This window comes from Sciurus carolinensis, chromosome 5, assembly GCF_902686445.1.
Source record: "Sciurus carolinensis chromosome 5, mSciCar1.2, whole genome shotgun sequence".
Classification (NCBI taxonomy): Eukaryota; Metazoa; Chordata; class Mammalia; order Rodentia; family Sciuridae; genus Sciurus; species Sciurus carolinensis.
This window is the reverse complement of record NC_062217.1, coordinates 150,219,659-150,239,692: the sequence shown is the minus strand read 5'-3', so window position 1 is coordinate 150,239,692 and position 20,034 is coordinate 150,219,659. Positions and strand designations below refer to the sequence as shown.

General features: G+C 48.0%; 1 protein-coding gene across 3 annotated transcripts in view; it reads left to right on the top strand.

The window, feature by feature from the left end:
- The window catches only part of Fbxw4 (F-box and WD repeat domain containing 4), an 80,733-nt gene extending 60,699 nt beyond the window's left edge, over positions 1 to 20,034 (top strand). For all 3 annotated transcript variants that reach the window (XM_047553584.1, XM_047553583.1, XM_047553586.1), the window contains 4 exons: positions 5,917 to 5,982; positions 18,307 to 18,447; positions 18,952 to 19,093; positions 19,308 to 20,034. In XM_047553584.1, coding sequence (XP_047409540.1) covers positions 5,917 to 5,982; positions 18,307 to 18,447; positions 18,952 to 19,093; positions 19,308 to 19,427 — 469 coding nt within the window. In that variant the 3' untranslated portion in view covers positions 19,428 to 20,034. The remainder of the gene's footprint in view (positions 1 to 5,916; positions 5,983 to 18,306; positions 18,448 to 18,951; positions 19,094 to 19,307) is intronic.

The following is a 20,034-nucleotide window of genomic DNA, read 5'->3' as shown; positions in this document are numbered from 1 at the left end:
TATTTAGCTCTTGGAATCCCCCTCTTCCTAGACATGCCACTGTAGACAGTGGGCCCCATTTGCATGCTCTGGGCCCCCATCACCAACATAGCCCGCAGCTTTCCAGGTCTGTGGAAGTATTCAGGGTGGATGGTCCTCTGCAGCAAGGTGGGGTGTTTCTGTGAGAAAAACAAGATTTCTTTGTCTCTTTTTTGCCCTTCTCATGCACATTTGTTTTCTCACCTCCTGGGTGCCCAGGGTGCCCTGTGGGGCTGAATTTCAGGCACTAGCTGCTTCATAGTTTCACCTGCCCCCGCCTGTCTTTCCCTTTCCTGACTTCTGTTGACCTCCTGCTCTCCCTCCACTGGTCCCTCCCTCACTGTGCTGTCACTGCAGCCACTGCCCTGGCTTCCCCTAGCCAGTTTGTGTGACCTTCGCACTGTATTCATGCTTCGGGACTTACCCGCTGTAATGATGTCAGCGGCAGAGGTTAGCAGATGGCGGCAGCAGCAATGAGACCTGACATGTTCTAATGACTCCCTCCTTCCCACCCTTGCTGGCCAAGCCAATAGAGGGGCAGGGGTTTTCTTGAGGTATTTAAGGAGGGGACCAAGGGAAATCGGGGGGCCCCCAGGTGCCGATGAGGACTGTGACCTTTGCTGCTATAATATCAGTGTTTCACAAGCAGGGCGGTTCAGGAGCCCACTTGCAGCCCATCAAAAATTGATTTAATTGCAATTTTTCCTCCAATTAGGAGCAGTGGAGCCTGACTAATTGGAGTAATAGAGAGTAATAAGGCTCAGATAAAAAGCCTTCCTCGGCTGCCTTTGTATCTCGTGTCAGTGCCTGTCAGAGGTCAGAGAGCTTGCATATTCTATTAGGCAGCCTGGCCTTCATTTGTACAAATTAGTTTACCCAACAGTAATTAAAATGCCAATGCGGGTTGAAGAGAACTGAATACACTTGATGGGCATGTTGGTGAATGATGTGACAGCTCTGGTGGCCTGCCTTGCCAAAGTGTGTCAGCCCAGGTTCAGAGGCTGCTGGGGCCTGGGCCAGCTGGGAGGCTCCAGGCCAGCCACGGGCACAGTCGTTGATCACACCACTTCTGCCACTGTACCTCCAAGCCAGGCTCTTCTTTCTTCTTCAGGTGAAATCATTTGTTCATTTGTTGCTTCATTCATTCAATAAGCATTTGAGTTTTCAATATGTCATGCATTAGGCACAGTATAATGTTGGGATACAAACAAGACTAACTTGAAATGTAGCCCAGATAAGAGGGGTAAGCAGTGATATGATAGCTTGGGCTCTGGAATACAAACTGACCAGGGTTCAATTTCAGTCCTGCTGTTCATTACTTATGTGAGCCAAAGCAAGTTACATTACCTCTCTAAGCTTCAGTTTGGTCATCTATAAAATAAGGGTTATGAGGATTAAGTGGAATAGTGCTTTTGAAACACCTCCATAGTAGGTGCTCAATAAATTAGTGAACATAGTAGGTGCTCAATAAATTAGTCATCATCAGTCTCTTGGGCGTTTGGTTCTAGGATTCCTCCTCCCATCAATGCCAAAATCTGCAGATGTTCAGGTCCCTTATTTAAAATGGCATAGTACTCAGATATAACCCATGCACATCCTCCCATATACCTTATTTATTTATTTATTTTGGTACTGGGGATTGAACCCATGAGCACTTTATCACTGAGCCACGTCCCTAGCCCTTTTTATTTTTTATTTGGAGACAGGTTCTCACTAAGTTGCTTAGGGCCTTGCTAAATTGCTGAGACTGGCTTTGAACTTGCCTCAGCCTCATGAGTCTCTGGGATTACAGGTGAACACCACTGCATCTGGCTCCCATATACTTTAAATCAGTTTTAGATTATTTCCTAATATGATGTAAGTGCTAAGTAAATAGCTGTTATATAGTATTGTTGAGGAAAAGAAAGCCATGCTCTGTAAAGATGCAGTCGTCGTTTTCCCTGAATGTTTTTAACCAATGGTTGGCTGAATTCATGGAGGCAGAACCCATAGATATGCAGAGCTGATTATACTAGTGTTGTTAAGACAATCTAAACTGATGCAGAAGCAGTGGCGATCTACCTTCCTTTCAGCTGTCTGTGCCCAACTCATTTTAATTTCCCTCTCTCTTTCCTCTTCCTCTTTTAGTATCTTGTTACTATCTGTTCTTCAACTTATGTACAGAACCTCTAATTGTCCTGGTGTTTTTTCTGATGTGAGGGCTTCTGTGTCTACTTCTTGGGCTGATGATGGTCTCTGTGATGCCAGGCTCACCTGAGCTTGAGCTAGGGGACAAGTACAGTAGGTTGAAAATCTGGGGAAAATCTGTGACAGGATGAGAAATTGTAGAAGACTGGCTTCAGGTAAGGACTTTCTGGTCCAAAAAGGACAGTTTATGGAGTCTGAATGACTTTTGGACCATCTAGCATGTATGGGCATATGTTGACACTGGTTTTAGATACTTCTGTGGTTCTTATGAGGGATTTCTCACTCCCCAATGATGTATGACAGTCATGTGTCATTCAGGTTTCAGTCTTTGATAGTTTGGGGGTATTCCTTCAACAAGCATGGGCCCAGTGCACATGCCTGTGATCCCAGATACGCTAGAGACTTAGGCGGTCTCTAGCGTAGTGAGAACCTGTCTCCAAATAAAGGCAGAAGGATCACAAATGTGAGGCCAGCCTGGGCAGCTTGGAGACCCTGTCTCAAAATAAAATAAAAAGGGCTGAGGATATAGCTCAGTGGTAGAATCCTTGCCTAGCATTTGCTAGGTCCTGAGTTCAACCTCTAGTACCACCAGAAAAAAGAAAGAAAAAAAAAAAAAAAAAAAAAAAGCAGCAGTGGGACCACCTTCTCAGCCCACATGACTGACTCTGGAGCTATGTTGGTTTTGGGCTCTGGAGGGCCCTTTCCGTGCAGTGCCACAGATTTGTGTGAAGCACTTCCTCTAGGTCTTGTACTGCTGAGCACCAAAGTACACCTGACAGCCCCTCAGGAGAAGCCATAGAAGGAATGGCATGTGTTTTCATTTCATAGCTCTTTGGATTTCTTAAGAACCATTGACATACTTAGCATTGGACCCAGCACAGTAAGGGATGTGGAGAGAATAGGTGCTAACATCAGGTTGACGCCCAGGGTGCAGGAGATCAGACCACGGTGTTACATCGGGCACAAGAGCTTAGAGGGCAATGAAGCTACCTGTGAGGAACAAATTCCACCCACTAGCCCCCTTCAAAGCACTCTTTCTGGACAGTATGGAGGGTGCCAAGTGTGTGTGCAGCAGGTCCCACATTCAGCCACAGAATCTTGGTGTGTTCCTTGAGGTTGGGCTGTTGTTTCAGTTCCCTCTCTACAGTGGGAACAATAACTGTATCTCATGGGCTCACTGGGATGTGAAGCATCTTTTGGGTATGCCCAAGTAGTGATCCCTTCCCTTCTTCTGCCCCATGTATCTGTTGCATGCTCTGAAACACTGCATTTGAGCTTGCTGTTTTTTAACATCTGGTTTTGAATGTGGCTGCTCCGTGGCTTTTACCTTATTCTTCCTAATGACTATGGGAACTGGTAAGTGGGGTGCAGAGCAAGCATGGCCACAAGTAGTGGGGAGTAGTTCCAGGTATGCTGGATTGTGTCTATAGGCAGCCTGACTCCTGGTGCCCCAGGCAGTCCCCCTGGTTTGGATGTGAGTCCTGGTGTCCCTCAGCAGGACCTGGCTCAAGGTATGCTAAACTATTGCTCACATGGTTTTTTTTACTGAATGTTATATTTCATTAAACTCTTAAGTCTTCATAAGCCCCTTGAAGACACTCTATCTCCTTTCCTTCCTGCTTCACAGAGGCTAGGCAAGAGGAAAGGATAGCTTTTGGAGAGAAACATTGATAGGTGTCATGTCCAGGCAATTAAGAAAGCCCTTCATAGGATAGGAAGATGCCGGGCCCTCCTTTTGGTGGCAGATGGTCAAGGGTAGGGATGAGTGAGTAGAGGACAGGATTTCCTGGGAAAGGTATCTGCATCCCCACCCTATCCCTGCCTGCTGGGAGGTCAAAGCTGTGGGTGTGGCAGGGATTAAAGTTCTGTCGCTACCCACCATTGACTTACCTTGACACTAATTTAGGTCTGTGGCCAACCAGAGGCCTGCTGCAGGCCTCCTTAAGATGTCTGTCTGTCTGTGCGCCCTCTACCTGGCCCCCCTCCTTGAAAGTCTGGAGAGCCCAATTGCCTGCTCCAATGATTTCCAAGTGGCTATTATGTTTCCATCCTAAGGTAATTGGTTTACTAGTTATTACTGGATTATATGAAAGAGAAAAATGTGGTAGGAGGGAGGTGAGGATCATACCTCTTGATTTTGTAGTTTGACTCTTCAGTGTCCAGTGGATGCTTCCTAGGCTGGGAGTTGCATGGGGCATGGCAGGAATGGCTGTTTTGGCACTGCTGCTCTACAGTATAGTGGCTGCTGGCAATCCTGTAGATCAAGAGGAAGCTGGGATGGTGGAGCATGACCCTGGAGGAGGAAGTCTTGGCTAGAGGCAAGAGAGCGTTAGGTGTCTCATATGGCTTTGTTATCAACTTGACACAGACAAGCCACACTGGCCCTGCAAATTTTTTTTTTTTTTTAATGGTACTGGGGATTGAACCCAGGACTTGTGCTTGCAAGGCAAGCACTCTACCAACTGAGCTATATCCCAGCCCTGGTCCTACAATTTTGATGGTAAACCAGCAACTTGACTAATGCCTGTCCTAACATCCCCTTATCAGCAACAGCAGCCAGCTCCCCTGTCCAGCCCCGGGCCACTGTTTTCTTCAGTCCTCCTGGTGGAAATCCATCTCTCACTGACATGCTTGGGAGTAGGGAGCACAGGTGCTGGGGTCCTGCCCCACACTGCCAAAGTGTCATTAGTATGTCCAGTCTCTCTTCCCCCATATAAAACATGTAGAGACATGGCCCATCCCTGTCCCAGAGCCCCTGAATGACACAATTGCTTTTAATTTTCCAGTTTGTCCTTAGGTTTTCAAGCCTGGGTTTCCTGAAGGCAACCCCCTACCCCTTGTGCGCTGCTACTGCCAAATTCTGAAAGGACTGGTCTGGTTCATAGGTTCAAATTCTAGTCCTAGCACTATGGACAACCCGGCTCATTACACTGATCCTTCCCACACAGCTCACATCTCCACTTAAAATGAAACTATGCAGATTGTACATGTTGAGTCTTTAGGGGTTTAAGAGGTGCTCAGAAAAACATGACCAGCATACTTCTTCTCACCTGCATCTTGGCAGCCTTGGGCCCTATCTTTGGAGGACTTTTCCTGACTCACATAGCACTCCCCTGGCTGCCTGGTCCCTCACATGCCCAGCCTGTGTACTAGCATAAACTTATCTGTGGGATTTACTTACCTTTCCTCTTTGTCTTTTTCTCAGTTTGGTGCATTTACATCTGTCCCATGCTTATCCCATATTGCCAGGTTCTCTCAGTTCTTAAACCATTCAGGAATGATCCAGTCGCCCTTGCCTCTGACTAGGGCATCATCCAGCAGTCCCCAATTGCATGCTCCCAAGAGGCTTTCCCAGACTGTGACATTGTACTCTCAGTTTACAACTGCAGCCTGACAGGCTTCTCCCTTGGACCCAGAGTGGGATATCTAGAGGTCTATTTTTATGGTGGGCAGAGGCCACCTAACCCAGTGGGAGTAGTAGGCTCTACTATGATTGAACCTGAGGGTCCTCTGACCAGGCAGCCCTGGGAATCTGCAGCCTTACCTCTCCTTGCTGTCGTCCCATGACTGCTCTGATCACTCTCAGATGCTTCTCACTCTGGATTAACTCCACCATCCCGGGAAGTAAGCCCTGCATTTTCCATTGTGTAGCCATTTCCACCACAAGTTCTGACAAGCCAGATCTAACTCTGCTCTCTTTTTGTTTGGCAGCTCTTTTGTGACAGGGACAGCTTGTTGTGGGCACTTCTCACCCCTGAGAATCTGGGACCTCAACAGGTAAGATTCCTGAGCCCACCATGGCATCCAGGGGGAGGTGGGAGAACAGCTGGGGAGACAAAGGAAAGAGCTTGCAGAGCCAGCCCTGCCTTAATTGGCCGAGGTCCTGGGGAGGAGGCTGGGGAAGATCCTGGCCCGAACCTACTGACAACCTCCACTGTGGTCTCTTCTCATGTGGAGTCATTGGGGGTCAGATGCAGGAGACAATTGAAGTAATTTATAACAAGGGAATAATTTCATATAGAATTTGTGGTAACAATTTGGAATTATGGTATCTTCTCTTAGGAGTTACTGGCTACATGACTACATAAAATCCCATTTATCCTCAGATGATTTTTATAAAAGAAATTTTGGAGGTGGCCTATAGAACCTATAAAAACAATTATACAGAACAATTAAAATACATCCAGGTTTTTCCCTGCTTTGGCAGGCTTGATACTGTCCCATCTGATTATCTAACATTCTGTTGTTTTAAAAAAATCCTTGTATTTTGAAATAATTATATATGCATAGTGTTACAAAGGTGACTTAGATACTCATTAACATCTTCCATAACATAGTATAATGTCAAAACGAGGGAATTGGCATGGGCACAATCCGCAGTCCTTTATTTAGATTGTGCTCATTGTGACTATATGTATAATTCTATGCAGTTCATCACATGTGAAGATCCATGTGCTGACTCCCACAGTCAACATAAGAACTATCTGTTCCATTAGCACAAACATCCCTCATCCAGCCCTTCACAGTCACACTTATCTTCCCCGCATCCATTCCCTCTTGTCTGTAACTACTGGAACCAATTCTGTGTTCTCCATCTTTCTAATTTTATCATTTTAAAGTCACATAAATGGAATCTCACAGTATGTCACCTTTTGCGATTGGTTCTTTAAAATATTCAGCACTTTCATGAGATTCATGGAAGTACTACATGAATCAGTAGCTTATTTCCTCATTTTTCTGAGTAGTGTTCCATGGTGTGGATGCACCCAAGTTTCTTTCCCCATTAAAGAACATCACCCCTTTGAAGTGCATTTGGGTTGTTTTCAATTTTTTGACTATTGCAGATAAAGCTGTTAACATTTATGTATAGGTGTTTATGTGGGTGCACATTTTTTAAAATTTTTGTTCTTTTTAGTTACATGTGACAGAAGAATGTATTTTGACATATTATACATAGATGTAGTATAATTTCCCATTCTTGTTGAACATGATGTGGAGTTACACTGGTTGTGTACTCATATATGAACAAAAGAAAGTTATGTCTGATTCATTCTATCTTTCCTATTCCCATCCCCCTTCCCCTCACTTCATTCCCCTTTGTCTAATCCAATGAACTTCTGTTCCCTCCTCCCTTATTGTGTGTTAGCATCTGCATATCAGAGAACATTCGGCCTTTGATTTTTTGGGATTGGCTTATTTCATTTAGGATGATAGTCTCCAGTTCCATCCATATACTTGCCAGTGCCATAATTTCATTCTACTTTTCTACTTTATAGCTGAGTAATATTCCATTGTGTATATGTACCACATTTTCTTTATTCACTCATCTGTTGAAGGGCATCTAGGTTCGTTCCATAGCTTAGCTATTATGAATTGAGCTGCTATAAACACTGATGTGGCTGCACACTATAGTATGCTGATTTTCAGTCCTTTGGGGATATGCCGAGGAGTGGGGTAACTGGATCAAATCTTAGTTCCATTCCAAGTTTTCTGAGGAATCTCTATACTGCTTTCCAGAGTGGATGCACCAATTTGCAGTCCTACCAACAGCATATGAGTGTTCCTTTTCCCACCACATCCTTGCCAGCATTTATTGTTACTTGTATTCTTGATAATTGCCATTCTGACTAGAGGAAGATGAAATCTCAGTGTAGTTTTAATTTACTTTTCTCTAATTGCTAGAGATGTTGAACATTTTTTCATATATTTGTTGACAAATCATATTTCTTCTGTGAAGTCTCTGTTCAGTTCCTTTGCCCATTTACTGATTGAGTTATTTGGTTTTTGTTTTTTTTTTGTTTTTTGTTTTTTTTTTGGTGTTAAGTTTTTTGAATTCTTTATATGTCCTGGAGATTAATGCTGTATCTGAGGTGCAGGTGGCAAATATTTTCTCCTGTTCTGTAGGTTCTCTCTTCATGTTCTTGTTTCCTTTGCTGTGAAGAAACTTTTTAGTTTAATGCCATCTTATTTATTGATTCTTAATTTTACATCTTGCATTTTAGGAGTCTTGTTGAGGAATTCATTTCCTAAGCTGACATGATAGAGATCTGAGCATACTTTTTCTTCTAGCAGGCACAGGGTCTCTGGTCTAATTCCTAGGTCCTTGATCCATTTTTGAGTTGAGCTTTGTGCAGGGTGATAGAAAGGGATTTAATTTCATTTTGCTACATATGGATTTCTAGTTTTGTGGGTGCACATTTTCATAAATGTGAGGGAGTACAAATGCTGGGTTGTTTGATAAGTGTATGTTTAGTTTTTATCTGTCAAACTATTTTTCAGAGTATCAGTACCATTTTACATTTCTACCAGCAATGTACAAGAGATTCTTTACATTTTTACCAGCATTTGGTATTGTCGCTATTTTTTATTTTAGCTGTTGTATTAATAGTTATGACACCTCATCCTGGTTTTAACTGCAGTTTTGCTAGTAGCTTATGATGTTGAACATATTACCATGTGTTTATTTGCATGTTCTGCTTATTAGCAAAATGTCTGTCCATGTCTTTGGCCCACTGGATTGTTTGCTTTTTTTTTTTTTTTTTTTTTTACTATTGAGTTCTGAGCATTCTTTATACATTCTAGACATGTCATTTGCAAAATCTTCTCCTAATCTGTAGCTTATCTTTTTAGTTTAATGCATCTTCTGCAGAACAGATTTTAAATTTTGATGCAGTCCAAATATCAACCTTTTTTTCTTATTGATTATACCTTTGGTGTTAAGTTTGAAGACTTTTAAGCTAGCCCTGAGGTCCCCCCCCCCCATATTTTTTATTGATGCATAATAGTTGTACATAATGGTGGGATTTGTTGTTATATATTCTTACATGCACACAGTATAACAATAACTTGGCCAATATCATTCCCCAGTATTTTCCTTTTCCCTTCCCTCCTCCTGGTCTCTTTCCTGTACTCTATTGATCTTTCAGTTTTCATGAGATCTCATGAACTCTCCTTTCTTTTCCTTTTTCCTCTCTAGTTTCCACATATGAGAGAAAACACATGACCCTCGACCTTCTGAGTTTGACTTATTTTACTTAACCTTATATTCTCAAGTTCCATCCATTTTCCTGCTAATGACATAATTTCATTTTCTTTATCCATTCATGTGTTGATGGACACCTAGGTTGGTTCTATAGTTTTAGCCCTGAGGGTTTTTTTGTTTTGTTTTGTTTTGTTTTTTTGCGCAGGTACTGGGGATTGAACTCGGGCACTCAACCACTGAGCCACATCCCCAGCCCTATTTTATTTTATTTAGAGACAGGGTATCACTGAGTTGCTTAGCACCTTGCTTTTGCTGAGGCTGTCTTTGAACTTGTGATCCTCTTGTCTCAGCCTCCCAAGCCACTGGAATTATAGGCATGTGCCACCATGCACAGCTTAGCCCTGAGTTTTTAAGTGCCAAAATTTATAGTAGCAGTGAAGGTGTGTTTCTTGCCAGCCTCCTCCTCTGGTTCATCTAGCTTTGTCTTCTTTTCTCTACCTCCATGGAGAAGTACTCACAAAGTCTTTCTGAAAAGCCCATTCTGTCATCAATCTTTCCAAAAGATTTTAACACAAAATATTTTAATTAAAGATGGTTTTTCTTTTAACATTATTATCTTCTGATGGCCATCCATGAACAGGGATGGAAAACTCAGTACATCCCCAAACAGCACACTGCATCTCCGAATAGCTCTGGGTGTTAGGATGCCTACCCTTCATCAAGGCCATTTGCTTCCTAGAACTGGACAAGTAGGCTGAACCGTAGGATAGGATGTAGATACCTGAATTGCTTCTGCTCTTCCAGGGTCCTATTTTCCAGAAGAAAATTCTAGGTTCTTCAGTTTTCCCTCATGGACACAGTAGATCAATTAGCCATAGAGTTTGACTATAAGTAACAAAGACCTAATTTAAAATGGCTCAAGCAATAATGGAATTATTATGATCTTAGATGACAAGGAGTGGAAGTTGGGTGGTTCCAGGGTTGATGGGTTCAGTAGTCAGAGGCCATAAATGTCTATCTATATTCACTCAGCTTTCTGCTATGCTGCCCTAGTCACAGTGGCTTTTGCCCCTAGTTTCAGATTGGTTTAGAGAAACTCTGCTAACTCATCAGGCAACACTCAAAGGGAAGAAGGAAGGAAGAGGTCATATCCCTGCCTGGACCCCTTTTTAAGATGAAGAAGCCTTTGCTAGGGCCCCTGAGCAGACTTCTTAAATCTAGTAGCCAAAATTGTGTTCCAGTGCTCACCGTAAACCAAGCCCTGGCAAAGGGAAGGCAGGACCAATGACAGTTCACCTTCCTGGCCTGGGGAAGAGCCAGCTTCCATTGCACACTGGCAACAGCAGGGAGGAGGGCAGGGTGTGGCGAAGAAGCTTGAATCTGAGGATAGCTGGAATAGTGTTGGGATCATGCCTGCTCCTGGACCACTGTTACCTGAAAGGATCCCTGAGTAATCTGCTTTCATCCCTCTGAGGACTGAATAGATCAGGTGCTGTCTGGTGAGTGGCAGGTGCTATCACCTCCCTCATCTTAGATCTACTTTTGTTGGTGTAGCCAATGGTCATGTTACACCGTCACCAGCCTAGCTAAGACTAGGGGGTCAAGCCCTCGAGATGTTGGCATCCTGTAGGCTGTGAAACTTGTTCCTGAGTTTACCCCTGAGCTCTTGCCACTGGTCCTTCTTCCTTCTAAACGAAGCTGAGCCAGGAGCCCTCTCTAGTGGGAAGAAGCACGTCAGGACCAGGGCCATGGGCTTGGAAGCTGAGGAGCTTTGCAGGGAGCTTTGCTGTGTGGCCAGACAGAGCTGTTTTCCAGAACTGCTCCACCACTTACTAGGTCTGTGATCTTGAGCCTCTCTGGGCTTCAGTGGGAACTTAAAAAATGGGAACTAATTATTTCTACCTAACAGAACTAGTATGAACAGTTATTGTGAAAAAGTGCCCCACCTCAGGGACACTCAACCAGTTCAGGCTGTGTCTCCTTCCCTCCTCCTCCCCACCCACAGCTGTTTCCATACTAGTACCTTAGAGTTTGTGGAGGCCTAGCCTTTAAATCCTCAAAATATCTGCGACATTGCGACCAGTGGAAGGGAAAAGAAAACTGCTAACCTCATGGCACACACACACAAAAAGCTCTTGCCAGGAAGGCTGTGGGTCACAGATGGGTACTTCTGCCAAAAGCCAGTTTCATTTAGTCATGTCAGTGAGTCTTAGGCTTGGTTAGCATCCCCCTGCCTGGGTGGAGGATGGCACACAACTGGACCATGTGAGCTAGGTGTACCACCATGGCCCAGCATCATCTTGAAGGCTGGGTTGACTTTGAGCTGCCTGGTTACCTTGAAGGGGACAGCATCAACTCTTTGAATGTCATTCTCCCCAGACCTCAGCAGCCATAAACACTGGGTCATTACTGCATCCAGAATGAAGTCGAATGAAAATGGGCACAGGAGAGCTGCAGCCTTGATTCTTACTGAAGTCGGACAAGACTGCTGGCTGGCCTGTTGGCTCTGCATGTGGCAGGATCACCCTGGGAGGAACTGGGACTTGTATAAACATCTCCTGTCCTCAACGGGGGCTGAAGGACCAAACCGTTCAGGGAGTGAGGGGAGATGCCCTGCCGCAGGAGCCTGCTTTCCGTGGGAGGAAATGAATGGGCAGGATGACTCTCCAGAGCTGTCTTTCCCAGAGAAGCCCAAGCAGATAATAAAGCCATGTAGAAAATAGGATTAAGGTAATGACCAGGCAGGACCCAGTTTGATCTTTCAATAACACCAAAGCCTGACTGACAAGCGACCTGCGAGGTGGAGCAGCACTGCCGGCAGGACTCGGGTGGTGGTGTGCTGCTCTGGCTGGATTCTTTGCTTTTAAGCTGTCACCACTGAAACCTGAGCAGCTCCTGGATTTTCTTTCATGTGTGTGCTGTGACTTGAGTGGAGGGGGCATCCTGCAGGGACAGTTGTATTCTGAGCATCTAGGCTGCCCTCAGGATGGTGGGGGCTAGGACACCCTTCAAGGGGCAGGCACCCTGCAGGGCACCAGCATTCCCACCTGTGGAGCCATAGCCATAGCCCACACCTGTGCCTGAGGTACCCGTCCTCAGGCAGCCTACACACTGAGTGACTCTGGAGACTCCTTTCAGTGTCCTCCTGGTTCCCTCAACCCCTCATTCCATCAAAACGTCTAGGACCAGGTGCGGTGGTGCACGCCTATAATCCCAGGATGAGGCAGGAGGATTGTGAGTTCAAAGCCAGCCTCAGCAAAAGCAAGGCACTAAGCAGCTCAGTGAGACTCTGTCTCTAAATAAAATATAAAATAGGATGGGGATAATCCCTGGGACACAAACAACAACAACAATAAACCTTCTAGGGACTATTTTCCATATGAACTAAAGCAGGGTGGGGTGGAAGAGCAGCACACAGCCATTGTCTAGATGGCAAGGAGCTTGGCTGTACCCTTTTCCCTCTCCCCCTCTTCTAGAGCTGGGTACCATGGAGCCTGGGCCTGAGGACAGGGGATTTCTAACCTGTCTAAATGAGAAAGATGAAACCCTTTACTCAAGCTTCAGATGCTGCTGCAGGTTCCTGTTTCTGATGGTCAGTGGTCTTCAGGACTAGTTTTCAACCCTCAAGTGCCAGTAACTCCCACACCTCCATCTTGGTGGACTTGGGTGACAAGCAATCACTGAAATAGCCCCAGCTTGGCCCTGTGAGGCCTAAAGGAACTGTGCCAAAGTTCCTTGAGGCCTAGAGGAATCAAGGTCTGCCATGTCATCTCTTCCTGCATTTCACCAGGGCCCTTGACTAGGCCCTGATGGTATAGGTACACCTCTCAGTGGCTGGAAGGTCTGTGTGGGTCTGATAGCCAGGCATCACTTGTCCCCCGTGGGTGTGCTTTTGCTGGGGGTTTGCCTTTTTTGTCAAGGAGCATCTGAACTATATCTAGCATTGGTGCTGACAGCAGGGCATACCTTCCCCCCGCCCGTGGCTGTCTGCAGGTGAGCTTCAAGATGAAGAGGCTTGCGATCCCAGACCTGAAGGGCATCACAGTGGGGCCAGCTAGAGCCCTAAGTCATTCCAAGAACTGTAAAGTAGGGAAAGGGGCAGGGGGGTTTTGGTGACTTGGCTACTCTGGGGCACTGAGTCCTCATCTGGGTACTGCTGCCTTGTATATACTATGCTCTTGCGCATCCCTGAATCTTGCTCTCCTTTGAGCTGGGGTCATCCTGTTCCCTTCATTTTTCATCTCAAAGCCCCTAAATCTCTTCTCAATAGGGCAGGGCACCCATCACATGTGCCCTATATTCCCACATAGCCTTTGCTCAGGCTGACTCCATGAACACCCCACATAAGGAAGCCTGCTCATGTGTCAATATGAACAGTGCCCCATTGAAGCCCTCCTTGATCTAACCCTGTGGCTGGAATTAATGGCCTCTTCCACTGTGCAACTTGTGGGCACACTCATAAAGGCCATTTGGTTGTCCACAGGTATGACCTGACCTATCTGCCCCTCTGAGCTAGGAACACATCTTGGTCTTCTTGCATGAGCACAGGATATTAACATGGGACATCTAATGGCATTTGGAATGGCAAGGGGCAATCTGAGCGCCCCTGCTCTGAGGGTACCATCTGTGCCTATCCTACCCAGGTGTGACTTTGTCTTTGCCCCTGGCCCTCTGCCCCCCCCCTGCGCAGGGACCTGGCCCTCAGTCAGGCTGATTACGGGAATTGCCCTTCTTTTAAGTACCTGCCTTCTCCTTTGAAAGTATTACTGACGGCTTTTTTCATTCTTTTTTTCTTTACCTCTTTAAGGAACCCTGTAATTTCTTCCTCTCTCCCCCCTTTCCTTTTTCTTTCTTGTCTCCTGTCTCCCTAAACTCTTTGAAATTGGCTCTCTGCCTGCTGACACCAAACTGATACTTTGCATTTCACTTCTCCTTATCCCTTTATGGCAACAGATGTTGAAATTTTGTATCCTTTTATCTGCCCGGCTGTCCCTTCCTGTAATTATGATCCCCTTGTTAGCAGTACAAAGTGGGCTGCCTGGCTGCCTGGCCTTTGAGCCACTGTGTCTGAACACGTGTGTGTGGTGGGTACTAGGGTGTGTGCACACACACATACATGCATGTGAGAAGCCATGTGCTTGGAAGAGCCTTTCCCCTCTTACCTGGAGAGGCTGGGACCAATGAAGCTTCCACAGGCTTTTCCTCATTTCCACTCCATTGTCATGTTTGGGATGTTTCTTTGATTCTGTCACTTACCCCACTGGAGGGCCAGCCTCTGGGTACCTGGGAGGTGGAGAATCCTGCAAAGCACAGATGAGGCTTGCAGGTAGCCCTGAGTGTGTGTGTCTTTTGGGGCAAGTCCAACTGTGCAGCTGAACAGAGGACATTGAGGGCACTGTGACAGGGTGGGCACATTGCCCAGGAGAAATATCACAGCTAAAGTGTGTGCTCCAGAGAGCTCAGACCTGACGTGACTGTTTACTAGAAGTATAACTTCTGAGCCTTAGTTTGCTCATCTAAAAAATGAGTTACGACACTTCCTAGACCTTGTTAGAGGATCACATGGACTGGTCTGTGTGAGGCACTCCACAGCGCAGGGCACACAGAGGAACCTACCTGAGCTGTTGTGTGGTAGCTACTCTGCTCCTTGGTAACCTGCAAGGCTGTTATGCCTTCAAGCCATTTGTCCTCTGGAGAGCAGAGATGTAAGAAGATAAACTTCATCCTCTCCCCCCAAAATCCATTGCTGTACTTCAGGGTAGCACATGCCAAAGAGATGTCCTTACATGCAAACAGAAGCAGGGATGAGTACCAGAGGAAGTGCCATCGGGAACCCAGTATGTTAAACATGGCTGGAAAACAGATTAGATGTGGACTGGGAGATGGAGCCAGCGCTGGCTGAGAGTGCTGTAGCATGGGAGGCCTGTGGCAGGTGCTAGGGCCAGAGTAGGGGTGAACAGGCTGAAATAAGACTGAAGCAGGGGACTGCCTTCTAACTTGGCACTCAGGATCTCCCCCAGAGTGTGTTCAGGGACATTACCTGCTTACAGTTAGCTGTCCTCACAAAGATAGGGATGGATGTTTTAAGTTTCCCTCGTCCCTGACTGGCAGCAGTTCCTCCCTTCTACCTTCAGGTGCAGCAGAATCACTAGGGCAGGGTGAGTTTAGGCCAGGGGGACCTGATTTTCTTTTAAGAAACCACTCAAGGTTGTGGCCACTCTCTCCTTTTCCCTGCTCAGGTACCTGGGGCTCCCAGGAGAAGCAGCACACAGCCCAGGCCAGGGCAATGGGTCTCCTTCAGGCTACCCCTCCCTAGCCTGTCTCATTCATCAGGCTCACGCAGGCAGGCGGCCCCATCTGTCTTTATCTTTCCCTGGGTCGAGAGAGAATTGCTGGAATAAGGCTTGGGGAGGCTGGGGTGTGGAGGCCCCCCAGCCCTCAGTGGCTCCTGGAGGTTCAGGCTTTGTCCAGAGTTGGAAGGGAATGGACTTTTTGTCTGGCCCTCTATAGTGACAGACTGGGCCCCTGCTCCTGTCTTGGCCCAGGGCTCTGAGGGGTAGCCCTGTTCCCACACAAGTGTGCGACAGCCAAAGCTCTGCACCCCCAACCCCCCACAGTGAGAGGCTGAGAAGCATTCTTAACATTCTTTACAGAGAAAAGGGGTGAAATGTCTGAATTTGGGGGTCACCACGTTATACAAATTGCAATCTAATCGTTTTTACAAGAACACACTTGCAGTAAGAAAAGGAGCCCAGGAGGAGGGGTGAGGAGACAGACAGCTTGTTTTGTCCCCCTCCCCTCAAAGTTCGGGGCTATTGTCGGGCCAGTCTCTCCACCAGAGCAGTTGAGCTAGAGTTTTCTAGTTAAATTGGGCTTGGGGTGGGGGCCACAAAGGACCCATGGTGCCATTTCTGTTTGTTTTCCCAAATCAAAGCCCCAGCAGGGCTCCAATGGCACTGCTGGGCTGCTATTTGAAGAGACCAGGCCATTTCCCAGAGCCTGGTGTGTCAGTTTATGCTCTGAACTTAACCTCACAGGCACTGCACAACAGAGCCTTGAGGGTCTTGAGTCCAGAGGCAAAAGAAATTGTATCTTTTTATTAGCCCATTTAAAGTGTGTGTGGCCATTTCAGAGAATCAAGAGAACACAGCAGAAAGCAACTCCTCAGCCCCTGGCCAGGCCAGGCCAGGCTGGCACTTACTGGGCCCTTGGGACTCTCCCAAAGGATAGGAGTCCCTGGCTTGTTCTGTACTTAGCAGTGGCAGCTCTGACGCCGAGGCAGGGCCCCAGTTGGCATCCCAGTTCAGATGTTTCCCTTTGCACTGCTGACCTGCCTAGCCCTGTGGGTGCCTGGCTCTCCTCCCCTCTGAACCCCAGGACCAGGGTGGGTAGGTAGTGCCGTGCTGGGCTCCACTCTGCTCGTTCTCCGCCTTTCATCTTCTATTTCAAACAGACAAACATGAAATTACTTCTATAGATTAAAGGGGAGAGCGCCTCAGTCATTCCTTATGGCCTCACTAATGGAGGGGGCAGGGCCCCCAAATCTGGAAGGAGAGAGAATTGTGGAGTACAACAGCCTTCAACTGGTGTGCACAATGTATGTGTGTACCTGTGAGAAGAAAAGAGCGAAATTCCCATTCCCCACCCCACAGTAGACTCTGTCCTGCCTAGTGTGACATGGCTGGTGGCCCAACTGGGAAGACAGGGCTGCTCTGGGAGCAAGGTCAGTGACTTCTAGGGGATGCTGATCTGGGCAGCCTTTCTACCTGCTCCCTTTCAGGAATCCCCAAGACAGGCCTGTTTTCTCCCCAGCCTCGCACAGGGCCACTAGGAAGATAAGAACTTCTTTCCAAAGGAGGCTGGGGTCACAGGGAGAGAGTTGGGGCCTAACCTACACTGGACAGCAGCAGTGCTCCTTGCTGGGGCTCATAGGGAAAGGCCAGGTGGCGAAAGGGAACCCCCAGCTTCCTTCAATGACTTCAGCCTTTAGAGAAGATGGAGGCTCCCTTGGGGAGTAGGAGGGTTGAGGGTCAGTGTCATAGGTGAGGAGGGAGGCCTGGGGCAAAAGTCTGCCTTTGAACATATGGCTGGCCACCCTATTTGACTGCTGGGGCCATGAAGTCCTCTCTACCTCATGCCTAGGCCTCTTACCTGAGTGCCCCTGTGGTGAGTTCATGGCCTTGTTTTCCCTGTCATGCCAGGAAGGAGGGTCCAGCATCTCATGGGTAAAGGAAGTAGAGGCATCTGGCCCAGAGTGCCTTCTTCTTCATTCCCCCAACATTCTGCAGAAACTCAATACTTCCACCCATCCCCTAGCCACAGGGATTAGCGGGTGCACTTGATGTTGAAGGGTAGTTGCTAGGGCCAGGAGGCCCCCCTACATGGTTGCTAGGGGTCTGGCATGGGGCAAAGGGTCTGCCCACTGCCGCGGTCACGGAGGGAATTACACAGTCACAAAGAAATTGTTCTTCTCAGTAATCTGCTCCCGGCCACCGGGTGGGGCGAGGGTGGGGGAGCAGGCTGGAGCCCAGCAGGCTGGGGGCTGTGATCACAGAGGCGTGCTAGCCCCAGGCTGGGGGCCAGAGGGCCGGGAACACCAGGGACCAGCATGCTAAGCTGCTTTCTCAGCGATTTCTCTCCTCGGACACAAAGGTGTTTACTTGTTTTAACATCTCCTGGGACTCCCCTTCTCCCTTTGTGTGGTCTTTATCCCCAATGTGGTTTGAGCCCCAGATTACAGGCAGGAATTAAGGCATTGGTCTCAGGCAGCTCAGAACTGCATGACCTGCAGGATCAAGGAGTATAAAGTAACCAAGTGCGCACACGTGAGGGGGGCCGACCCCTTCAGCAAGGCCATTCACTGCCCTGAGAAGGAGCGGCCGGGTGGTGGGCGGGCAGTGCAGGTGTGGCAGCAGGGCTGCTGTGTCCGTCCCATTGAGGCTTCAGCTGGGGGCTGGGATGTTGGGGGAGGGGTGGGCACGGGTGCCGGTGGGAGTCTCCTTGCAGAGGAGGGAGGGCTGTACATCTGCAAGGCCTGATGCCAGCTGCAGGGTGAGAGAATGCACAGCCACGCAGCCAAGGTGGGGCAGCCTCTCACCCTGTGCCCTGCCTCTCCCCAGTGGGCAGCTGATGACACACCTGGGCAGTGACTTTCCCCCAGGGGCTGGGGTGCTAGACGTCATGTATGAGACCCCTTCTACACTGCTGTCCTGTGGCTATGACACCTATGTTCGTTACTGGGACCTCCGCACTAGTGTCCGGTGAGTGTGCTAGCAGGGGAGGATACATGGTGGGAGCCCAGTGCCCATCCCAGTCCTCCCTCCAGTCCTGGGTCAGCCCGTGGGACAGGCACAGAGAATCCTGTCAGGAGCTGGGAAGGAAGGGGCTGGTAAAGTCACATCAGACTTAAGACTATACCCTGTGACCAACAAGCCCTGATTAGGACAGGCATTTCTCAGAGCCTCCCTGGCCACCAGGTACTGTCCCTCAGTATCCTGCCCCAGCCTTCGTTAAGGCCCTTATTCTCCCCCTCATGAGTTCTATGACATGCAGCTGCACCATGTGAAAACACATATGAGGGGTCTGCTCTGTGGCCAGGGCTTTTGAGAGTGTCCTTTAAAGAGGACGCCTTCTACTTAAGTTTGGTCACTAAAGAATCTCTTCCAGCCCAGAATGGCTCCATACCCCTTACCCCGCAGCTCTTCCAGGACTCTGAGGAAGCTGGATGGGCACTGAACCTCCCTGTGTCTCCTCTTCCTGGACAGAAAATGTGTCATGGAGTGGGAAGAACCACATGACAGCACCCTGTACTGCCTGCAGACAGATGGCAACCACCTGCTGGCCACAGGTTCCTCCTACTATGGTGTCGTGCGGCTATGGGACCGGCGACAGAGGGCCTGCCTGCATGTAAGTATCTTGCCCACCTCATGCCTCTGGGATGCCAGGACTCATTATGGGCCACATCTGGGAGGAGGTGATATGGTCAAGGACATGCCTAGGGAGGGCTGGAGGAAGCCTACAATGACACATGTTCCTGTTTCATTGGGCCTGAGACTAAATCAGGGAAATCCTCATTTCCCACTTGGGAAGTTCTTATACCTTCATGTGACCTCCCTTCCAGGCCTTCCCGCTGACATCTACCCCTCTCAGCAGCCCGGTATACTGCCTGCGGTTCACCACCAAGCATCTCTATGCTGCGCTGTCTTACAACCTCCACGTCCTGGACTTTCAAAACCCATGACAGGCCACCCTGCCTGCCAGCCAGGGGAGTCAGCTACTCAGGGACCTCTTTTGCCTGGAGGGCGCAGTGATACCTCCTCCCACCACCCCTACTGTGCTCCTAGACTTGTGGCTACAGTGTTCAGGCATCTGAAGCGAGACACATGGCTTACCCAAAGATCCAGTGGAGGCACAGGACCTGCTGCCCTGGGAGAATGCAGCTGAACCCAGGCCTTGCACCCATCTGACCAGAGCAAGGACCTAACCTGGGAAGGCCAATCCTGCCACCATGTCTTCATAGGGCTGTAGCAGCCACAGAGTGAGGTGGGGCACTCCAGCTTCGCAGCTGGCTCTTTCTGTCCTTCCCTAGAAGGAGAGGTGAGGCTGCCAGTACCCCTGCTGGCACCAGCCAGTCCTCAGAATCCACCTCTTAGGGCTCAGACCAACCTCTTAGGGCTGTGAGCTCATTCCTGGAACAACGTGACCTAGTTTTGCTTTGAAGTCAAGAAAGGACAAAAGGAACCTAGCAGTTTCGAGTGAGTTCTGAGCTAGCCCTACCTCAGGCCAGCTGTTGAAACATGCTACTCTTTTCATTTTTGTAAAAATAAAGCTTGATTGTTCAGACCTGG